This window comes from Mustela nigripes, chromosome 1, assembly GCF_022355385.1.
Source record: "Mustela nigripes isolate SB6536 chromosome 1, MUSNIG.SB6536, whole genome shotgun sequence".
Classification (NCBI taxonomy): Eukaryota; Metazoa; Chordata; class Mammalia; order Carnivora; family Mustelidae; genus Mustela; species Mustela nigripes.
The window spans coordinates 20,802,235-20,813,285 of NC_081557.1; the positions used below are offsets into that span (position 1 = coordinate 20,802,235).

General features: G+C 37.9%; 1 protein-coding gene across 1 annotated transcript in view; it reads left to right on the forward strand.

The window, feature by feature from the left end:
* The first annotated feature begins 4,090 nt into the window (after positions 1-4,090).
* The window catches only part of CSTF3 (cleavage stimulation factor subunit 3), a 68,427-nt gene continuing 61,466 nt past the window's right edge, over positions 4,091-11,051 (forward strand). The window contains exon 1 of the mRNA XM_059406261.1: positions 4,091-4,304. Coding sequence (XP_059262244.1) covers positions 4,278-4,304 — 27 coding nt within the window. The 5' untranslated portion in view covers positions 4,091-4,277. The remainder of the gene's footprint in view (positions 4,305-11,051) is intronic.

The following is an 11,051-nucleotide window of genomic DNA, read 5'->3' on the forward strand; positions in this document are numbered from 1 at the left end:
AATTCTATTTTGAAATTTTTGAGGACCCTCCATACCATTTTCACAGGTGACTAGTTTAGTTTGCATTTCCACCAACAGTGCCTGACCTGAGTGTTCCTTTTTCTCTACATCCCCAAGAACACTTGCTGTTTCCTGTGTTCTTGATTTTAGCCATTCTGACAGGTGTGAGGTGATATCTCATTGCAGTTTTGATTTGCATTTCCTTGATGATAATGGATGCTGAGCATCTTTTTGTGTGTCTCTTGAACGTCTCTGTCTTCTTTGGAGAATTGCCTGTTCATGTCTTCTGCCCATTTTTAAATTGGATTATTTGTTTTTTTGGTGTTGAGTTATATAAGTTCTGTATATATTTTGGATACTAACCCTTTATCAGGAGGTTGTCTTTTAGTTTTATTGATAGTTTCCTTTGCTCTGCAGAAGCTTTTTATTTTGATGTAATCTAAAAACTTTTTAATATATTTTGTAAAGACCAAGAGTAAGAGAAATGAGATACAAATGTAGAATCAACACAGAAAAAAAGACAATCTGTTAAATTTGAATTGGAAATCAATAAATGAATGCATAATTTAAAAAATACATTTACTATCTCTGAACTCTGAAAAGGCCTAGAAACAATGGCACCCAGGAGCAAAGAACATCTATGGCCCACACTTTGTTTCTATTACCATTTCCAAAATAAATGAACCAATGTACCTTGGAGAAATAACTGAGTCTAGGTCTGTGACAGGGAGGGTACAATTCTGTAACAGGGAAGTGAGTCTAAGATATTTTGTGCCAGTAAGTCAGGAAGTTTTCCAAAACTAATGGCAACATGTCAAAAAGACATGAGATCCAGTTACCCAGTATAAAGGGACTAGTACTGGCCCCAAAAGAATAATGATTACAATTGATTGAAATAACTTAAGTCTTAAAAAACTCATAAATCCACAATGATACTCAAAGAGAAAAATCCAGAAAAAAAATTCATTTTCTACTACTTGAAGGAGGTATTAAAACCTTTGCTTTGAAAATTTGTCATTAAAGGGAAAAAATTAAGCAATTACCCAGTTTTTACATATTAATGAGGAAGAGTTCTTTTTCACAGAACTTTCTATTAATGTAGAAGGAATAATAGAATAAAAAAATTTTATTTAATCACCAAGTATTTCACTATTAATTCAAGAAAGATTTATTAGTAGATGACCAAACCATGGTGAAAATTTGTTGGGGAACAGGAAATTAGCATGTGCCAACACCTTACTCTGCAATTACCTGCTCCTTAACTACAAAGAGTGAAATGTACCTAAAGGAGACAACTGATAGTCACCACCCAAATAAGTGATCAAACTTAGCACCAAATTAGTAGTTTGATGTATCTCCTGACATAATACAAAATGAAGTACATAGCTATACCTGTGACATAGTCTTGAAAAAAAAATTTTTTTAAAGAATTTCTTTATTTATTAGAAAGAGAGCACAGAGGAGAGTGAGAAGGAGAAGCAGACTCCCTGCTGAGCAGGGAGCCCAATATGGGACTTGAGGTGGGGCTGGATCCCAGGACGCCTAGATCATGAGGCTGGATCCCAGGACCCTGAGATCATGACCAGAGCCAAAGCAGCCACTTAACTGACTTAGCCACCCAGGTGCCCCTTCTTGCCAGAATGTTTAACCTGAATCTTATCATTCCTTTAGGGCATACTTTGGGATATATCCAGAATATGGGACATTCCTAAAGGAAACCAGTCAGGTCTCATAAAAAGCTCAAAAAATAAAGAGATGAGAAGACTATTTCTAGAATAAAAGCAACTGAAGAAATATAACTACTAAATGCAATGCTTGAAACTTTATTGCATCCTGATTTGTAAAAAAAACAAAAACAAAACAAAAAAAAAAAACCTCCAAAAAGACATTTTTGGGATACTTGGGAAAATTTGACTATAAACTGAATAGTAAATAATGTTAGGAAATAATTATTTATTTTCTTAGGTGTGATAATGATATTGTAGCTATGAAGGAGAATGTCTCATTCTCAGAAAACATAAACTGACTTATTTTTGGATGAATTGTCATGATGTTTGTATTTGCTTTCAAAATATTTTGTAAAAAGTGTACTACTATACATGTAAATACATACATATAAAGCAAACACGTCAAAATGTTAGTCACTGGATCAAGGTGTTGGGGATATAGGCATTCATAGGATTACTCTTTGAACTTTTACCTCTTTGAAGTTTTTCATAAAAATATTAGGAAAAACAGGGGTGCCTGGGTGGCTCAGTGGGTTAAAGCCTCTGCCTTCCGCTCAGGTCATGGTTCCTGGGTCCTGGGATGGAGCCCCGCATCGCATCGGGCTCTCTGCTCAGCAGGGAGCCAGCTTCCCTTCCTCTCTCTCTGCCTGCCTCTCTGCCTACTTGTGATCTCTGTCAAATAAATAAATAAATAAAATCTTTTAAAATATATATATATTGGGAAAAAACAGCATTTGAGTCCAACTTTGAAGAATAGAACATAAAAGCTATTCTTTTGTTTGTGAATATTATTCTTAGAGATTTATTCTTGCAGTAATCAATCATAGACAAACTCAGAAAACAGATAAAAAGGACAATTATGTGACACCTGTTCTGGAGATAACTGCTTTTCATCTTTAAATATTTTAAGGTTGTGTGTGTGTGTGTGTGTGTGTCTCCTATAAAATGTGCACTATTTTTGCATTCTTTTTCAGGTAACAATATCATGGATTATCTGTAATATATTTAATGTCCTCTATTGTTGGGTGGTGAAATAAACATTTACATCTTTGTGTTAACATACATCTATTATTTTTCATGTGTCTGATTACTCGGAAGGGTAAGAACTCAGGCTGTGGAAAGGGTGGTGGAAATACACAAGCAGAAGCAGGGTGGTGGAAATACACAAGCAGAAGCAGGGAGACAGCAAAGAATAAGACCCGCTCTGAGCGCTTTTCCGTGCACACCTTATTTAAATTGCGGGTACTCGGGGCGCCTGGGTGGCTCAGTGGATTAAGCCGCTGCCTTCGGCTCAGGTCATGATCTCAGGGTCCTGGGATCGAGTCCCGCATCGGGCTCTCTGCTCAGCAGGGAGCTTGCTACTCTCTCTCTCTCTCTCTCTGGCTGCCTCTCTGTCTACTTGTGATTTCTCTCTGTCAAAATAAATAAATCTTTAAAAAAAAAAAAAAGATTTAAATTGCGGGTACTACTTTTTATTCCTATCTATTGGCAAAGAAACTGCGGCGCGGGCAAAGTTAAATTGCCCACGGTTACTGATCAAGTGAGAGACGCAGCCAGGATTCAAACGAATGGAGTCTGGCTTCAGAGTCTGACTGCTTTTACCTCCACTTTGCATACGAAGAATCATGGTGAGATGCTGAGCTTAAAACCCAGGATTTACAGACGTTAAAACCTTAGACACAGGGACGCCTGGGTGGCTCAGTTGGTTAAGCAGCTGCCTTCGGCTCAGGTCATGATTCCAGCGTCCCGGGATCGAGTCCCGCATCGGGCTCCTTGCTCAGCGGGGAGCCTGCTTCTCCCTCTGCCTCTGCCTGCCTGCCTGTCTGCCTGTGCTCGCTCTCTCCCCCCCTCTCTCTGATAAATAAACAAAATCTTTAAAAAAAAAAAAAACAAAAACAAAAACCTTAGACACAGTAGGAGGTAGTGGCAGCCCATATTAATATGGGCTCGATCTGTTCCTCTTATCCCTAAGAAGCATAGAAAGCATTAGCTTAGACCATAGAAAACCGCGATATATTCCCTAACTCCAAAATATAAAAGGCATTTAAACTTAGCATTGTCCTAAAACGGCCAGTTTGCCTGAACTAAACTGATTGTCAGTCAGGCTTCAAGAGCGGAAAAACCAGGTTCCACAGCTTGGTAATTAAACTCCAAAAGGCGCGCGAGCCTCCAGGCTAAACAGTTTCCCGCCTCCCAGCCGGTTACAGCCAGCTCAGCAACAGCTCCCCTAGCCCAGGGTCGTGACGTCAGCACAGGCTTTGGGCCCCCTTCTGGATTCTCTCTGCATCTGCGCGGCCGAGTAACTGGCGAGTCGCGATCTTAGCTCCGCCCACTGCCCCGGAAGTTAATGCAGAAGCCACACCTCTCCCCTCATCCGGCTGGGGCGCAGCCATTTTAATTCATATCTGAGTGGGCGGTGGCGTTTCGTGTTGGCGGTCTGGCTCCGCTGGGCAGGGGGTAACTTTACTGGTTTGGGGTGGTTTTTAGTTTAATTTCTCTTTTCTAGCTTCGCATCGCGGGCCAGTTCTCCCTTTCTAGTCAACTGAGGCCATGTCAGGAGACGGCGCCCCGGAGCAGGTGAGGAAAGAGAGTGGTGGGGCCTCGTGGCGACCTCTTCTCTTCAAGTCTGTGTTCGTCCGAGTACTCCAGCCATGTTCGCCTGAGGAAGCAATCGGGGTCTATTGGACCCGGAGAACCGGGTATAGGACAATGTGGGAATGGGGAGCAAGGGCTGACTTGAGATCTGAAGTTATTTTTTGGCTTCTCTGCCTTAGGCGTTAATACGAACAAATATTTAATCTAGACAATAGCCAGGAAGCTGCTTCGTCCTGTTTAGTTAGGTTCATGGGACTACTCCTGTGAGATACCTTCCTTTGATACCATCTTGATACTAGGGTGGTTCGGAATTGATTACTTTAACGTGTAGTCGCTGTTTTCGAAAAACTTGACAGTGTTTCCTCTGCCACCTCTCCGATATACCACGAAATAGGTTACCACTTTGAGAAATAATCGGAGATGAAACTCATCGGGAGAAATCTAGTCTCTTGCCAGTGCGAATGAAGAAGGAAGCAGTGTAGGAGAAAAGCATGGTTTTGCCGAGATTAAGGAATTGTGTGGCTTGATTCTGCTTCCTTTTTCTCTTTATTCTGTACGCAGTTCATTTTCGTTTTTAAAGCGACACAAATATTGCAGAATTTGATAAATCGGAAATGAGAAATCGGTTTCGGCCACTGTAAATAAAAGCGTCCGCTTTAGTACTGGGTGTAAGTGACTTATAAATACTGTAAAAATCAGGTATTTAGTAAAGTGATTTGTTTCTTTTGCACTTTGTTCAGAATTTGGGTAAATACTACCTTTTAGTTTGAAAGAGGAAACTGATAGCTTATGAGAGATGTCATTCCATTTGTTTTTTCGATTTAAGTCCTGCTATGTTTAGGTAAATAGTTTTTAAAAATGGAGGCTAGCTAGACCTGCAGAGCCTCAATTTCCTGAAATTTCCCGTTGCCGTGGTAACGAACGACACTTAGGTTTTTGTTTTTTAAATTCCCAGCTTAGAAGGTAGAGGCTGTTTTGGAGGTTGGCAGAGATGAGGCAAAGTTGGGAGTTCTCTTGAATGGTTGGGTGACTGTAAATGTCCTTATGTCGGGAAAGGCTTGCTAAATTAAATTTTGTGTTTGCTTGTTGACTGATTTCAGTACTGAAATCCCATTTACATTTTACATGCTGTCACAATGCCCAAAAATGCAAAGTCTCCAGTCTCAAAATTATTTTATCAAATCTGTTTATATATACCTACCGGTTTTCTGAGATGGGCTCATATTTTGTCACTTGAAAGGTGAGGAGTAGTGATGTCCTAAGATTTTATTGAAAGTTTCCAGAACTTGTTAATCCCTAAATTTATCTAAAATTATAAAGACACTGAAATGTCATGACCTTGAATATTTCAGAACTGTGGTGTTTTAAAAGGGGGAGATGGTGGTGAAAATTTACAGGAGGAGAAATTAACCTAAAAGTTTTACCGTGCAAAGTTTAGTACATAGAGAAAAGTTGGAAGTGCAATGAATGCTAGCAATACAGTTCTTCACCTAGAATCAGCAGTTGTTAACAACCGTTTTCCCTACTTGTTTTATCTCTGCATACATACTTATTTGAAAGTAAGTTGACACATATTTCAGCCCCTTAAATTTCATCATTCTTTTATATAAGGACATCGATGCAGTTATATAACCATACCGTTTTCTCACCTCAGAAAATTAATGGTAATAACGTATCATTTCTGAATCCCACTTTCTGTTCACATTTCCCCAGTTATCGCCAAAATAGGATTCATTGGATTTTCTTTCTTTTTTCTTTATTTTCTTTTACTTTATTAGAATCTAATTTGGGTTTACATGCATCATTTTGTTGTATCTCTTGAACAGTCCCCCCCCCACCCCCTTTTCTCCCAGGGATTTTGTTTGTCTCAAGAATCCTGGACAATTTTCTAGTAGAAACTTCTCATTTTCTGAGTTGATTTGATTTTTGTGTGTGTGGTATCATTTAACTTGTCCCTTTATCTTTTGTTATTTCCTGAAAACTTTGTGTTTGCTTAGGTCTAAAGTGAGAGCTCTGTTAATATTTGGCTTAAGTATTTTTGGGTAGAATGGTATAATGTTACATCAAAAGGCACTTCATGCCAAGTAGTTAGGTTGTTCCACTATTAGTGATGGTTAAGTTTGATTATTTGGGTAGGATGATGATTCTGGGTTTCTTCATTGTGAAGGATTATTTTCTCCTTTGCAGTTAGTAATCTGTGGGTTGATTTTGTGATCCTCGATAACCTTTGAACTAGTTATTGTCCATTAATAATTCTTGAATAAATCAGTTTTTACATTGGAGGTAGAGAATGGTGGTGTTCTAATTCTACTCGGTCTTTCTGACTGGCTCGTATTCTTCTGTAAAGAATTTTTTTCCTTTCTCTTTTTTAAAAGATTTTATTTATTTTGGAGAGAGAGGATTATTTTTCCTTTTGCAGTTAGTATTCTGTAGGTTGATTATGTGTTCCTCAGTAACCTTTTAACTAATTGGTGACTGTTTAGAGGAAAGATCACCTAAAATGAGCTGAAATGATAGACAAAAAGAGATTAAATACAACTGAAGAATCATTAAAAAAAAATCAAAGCCACTCTGAATGGGGCGATTACTTTGGAAAGATGCCAAAGGATGTTATGGACAAAGAATATGGCAAGATAGTTGTAGATTTCTTTTAGCCTCATAACATTGAAGCTCAAAAAAAAATTTGGTTGAACCAACCTGTTGGTATCTGTTTTTCAAAAATACGGATGGTCAAAAAAAAAAAAATACGGATGGTCATTACTTTCTTGGTACTGAATCTATAAATTTGTGCCCTCTGAAATGGGGAAATAATTGTAAACAAGCTGGATGGTTTGCTAAGATTTATTGTAGTCTTTTTTTTTAGTCTTTTTTTTTTTTTTTTTTTTTACTCTTGTGAGGAAGTTCCATTTTTGCATAGAGAGCTATTTAATTTACCTTGGCATTTTTCATCAGTATTTATTACTGTTTTTGTCAGTTCGGTGATGACAAAACTATGTGCTTGTAGGTTCCTCTCTACAAGATGTGAAAACACATCTGGTTCATGTGTGGAATTATGGCTATATTTTTGTCTTGTGTGTGTGTCTCTGTGGATATATTATCTGTATATATATACACACACATACACGTACGTTAGTGCTTGGTTCAGCTTTTGATTGTGTTCTTTTTTAGCTCCATTTTACCTTGTGCAGTACCCCTCCAGCATTTAGCTGTTGTCTGGAGTTCCTCCACTGGGTTTGTTTGTGAGCTGAAAGGACTGCCTTATTTATTCATCCTTGCATCTAGGAATCTAGGAAATTCTGTTTTGATACTTAAAGGTGTTCAGTAAATTAATGGATGAATTTTGCAGTTAGGCTGTATGAGATACATTAGAAATTCCCATAGAATTTAATTTTGGGAGGAAGAAAAAAATAATTTGGGCATAAGAGTGGGTTTTTTTTAAATGTTTTGTTAGATAAGAAGAGGGGAGAGTAATGTGTTCAGCCAGGCCAATTCATATGAACCTTTAAATCCCTAAAATTGTTTCTGCACTCATCTTTTAGAAATAAGACTTCATTTTTAAAATAACTTATAACCGACCTAGGATTAGGAACGCCTATATTGTAAACAAAATGATCCTCACTTTGGAAAATTTGCATAACCTGAAGAAGCATAATTATCAGTAGTTCTTAATGAGAGGAACTTGGGGCCATAAGTCATTGTCGTCTTTTGGTGAAAGATAAGTTTAGGACAATGTGGAAAATAATGAAAAATGTTCCCTGCTATATACTTAACTAAGATGAAAGATGAACGCATACAGTGTTGAAACACAAAACCTGGTTTAAGGTTTTGTTGGGTAACCATTACTACTTAATAGCATTTTAAAATATTTTTAAAAAAATATTTTACTTATTTATTTGAGAAAGAGAGTGCGTAAGAGAGAGCATGAGAGGGGAGAAGGTCAGAGGGAGAAGCAGACTCCCCTCGGAGCTGGGAGCCGGATATGGGACAGGATCCCAGGACTCAGGGATCATGACTTGAGCCAAAGGCAGTCGCTTAACTGGCTGAGCCACCCAAGCGCCTATCAAAAACAGTTTTAAACCCAAAATGGAGGGGTGCCTGGGTGGCTCAGTTGGTTAAGTGTCTGCCTTCAGCTCAGTTCACGATCTCCAGGTCCTGGAATTGAGCACCGTGTTAGGCTCCCAGCTTGGTGAGGAGTCTGCTTCTCCCTCTGCCTTTCCCCCTGCTTGTGCTGCCTCTCTCTTTCTCTCTCAGATGAATAAATAAAATCTTTTTTTTTTTTTTTTTTTTTTAAGATTTTATGTATTTACTTGACAGACAGATCGCAAGTAGGCAGAGAGGCAGGCAGAGAGAGGAGGAGGAAGTAGGCTTCCTGCAGAGCAGAGAACCCGATGTGGAGCTTGATCCCAGGACCCTGGGATTATGACCTGAGCTGAAGGCTTTAACCCACCTGAGCCACCCAGGGGCCCCTGAATAAATAAAATCTTTCTTTTCTTTTTTTTTTTTTTAAGATTTTATTTATTTATTTGAGAGAGAGAGACAGTGAGAGAGAGCATGAGCGAGGAGAAGGTCAGAGGGAGAAGCAGACTCCCCATGCAGCTGGGAGCCCGATGCGGGACTCGATCCCGGAACTCCGGGATCATGACCTGAGCTGAAGGCAGTTGTCCAACCAACTGAGCCACCCAGGTGTCCCTGAATAAATAAATCTTAAAATAAATAAATAAATAAATAAAGCCAAAGTGGATTGGATGGGGGTGGTAAGGGAGAGAGAGGGCCAGGTATATATATTAGATGATGTGTTATTTGGGCCCAATTAGTTTTATCAGTTTTTAACAATCTTTCTGTTAATAGCCTTTCCTACTTTTCTTCCTCCTGTTGTGATACTCGGTATTACAGTTTGGGGCAGCCAAAATTGAGTTCATCTTTTTTGTTAATATTTCCACCATGTAGAATACTCTAGTTGGCAATAGTTGTTCCTAAGAGAGACTGATCTGTGTTTATATAAGTATTGGTTTTCCTTAGAAGTACAGTAGAAAGGTGCTGTGTTAAGAGAGATTGCATTCCTTCAGCATTAAGAATGTAGGAATTTCAGGAATACAGCTTACATCCCAGATAGACTTTCCAGAATTGCAAAATCTGTGTTGAGGTGTTTGTACCTATTAAGTGGATAATTGCCAAAAACCCTTCATAGTTGTAAGCTTTTCTGCCATTGTCTCTAAATCTTTTCTCTGTAGATAAAGACCTGCCTATGAATTTGAGTCTTTTTGTTTTGTTTTGCTTGGCAGTTGGTAATGGAGTGAGAATTTATGTAAAAATTGATTTGAGTTAGCAGATTTTTAGATTAATGGATAGTTTATAATCAGTAAATACTGAATAAAGCCAGAGGACAAAACTGTGTCCTAACTGATGATTTGCTAATGTTTTATTTAGTTTATTTAGTGAATTAATATCTTGGCTACTTTTGGTCTAAAGCCACATTTTTTGAATTCTAAAAGATTCAGATTTTTATTTGTAGTTGCAGCTGTTTGTTTCCTAGGGAATTAGTAAGCAGATTTAATAAGCATATATTATTAGTATCATTATTTAGGCCAATAATCTTTAGCGTGTTTTTTCTTGAGTTTTGAATTGTTTACATGTTTAGTAGATTTCTAATCTCTGGAAGGGCTGAAGGGATGATATGCAGAATACATAATCAGATTCATTTACCAAAAAAAAAGAATCTGGTAGAGTTCTGTTGCACTGGTAAAGGAACACACATAGGACTGAACTGGCATTCAGTCCTGATGTCACCTGTCACATAAACTGCTTTTATTCTCTAGGCATATGAATCGTCTCAGTTACTACTTGCAGATAATCTTGCAGCGTGCTACTCTCGTCTATTTTTAATTTTGAATAAAGGTTAACTATCAAGGGAGACTAAAGACTTCACATAGATAGTATAATTTATGCAGCTTTATTAATGTTTTAGGGAAAACATGGAATGACTTAGGTCTGATGCTACTTTATTTTTAAAGAAACAACTTTTGGAAAATGTATGTAGAGAACAGATTAGTTAGGTTTGTCCAAATGGAGTCTGTGGCCCATTGTATCATAATTACTTCGGTGCTTTTATAGAACTATAGGTGCATACATCTTAATTTCAGACTTATTATTACAGATTCTGTAAGTGAGACTTGAGAATCTTCATTTGAAACAAGTACCATGGGTGATTTTTATGTAAAATGTGCAAACCACGTAGAGGTTGAATATATCTGAACCTTAAAAGTTGTTTTTGAATACGTTCTTTATAAAATAAGTGGAGGAAAAACTGCAGATTATTTGAGGATGGTAGGCTTTTGATAGTCTTTTGTGGTTTTCCTCCCTGTAGTATATTTAGTCAATCATTACCCTTAATAGTGGGAAATATTCATTATAAAACCACGTTAGGACTCATCCTCTAGTTCTGTTCGCCTTGGTCAAGAACTGTTTATATAGGTTTAAATCTTTTAATTTACCATGTTCTCCCCTATACTTTCGTTTATCCCTTGGATTAAATTTTCACTGATACTTAATTTAGGTATGACCTCTAGCATCACACCCTCCCCATTTACCACAAAAATAGCTATATTCGGAGGAAAACTACCCCCTTTTTTTTTTTCTGTGAAAGTTACACTTCCCTGGTGGGGATGGGAAAAATAAAAATTAGATTATTTTATTCTTTCAGTCATTAATCATTTTTGTCATCCCCCCCCC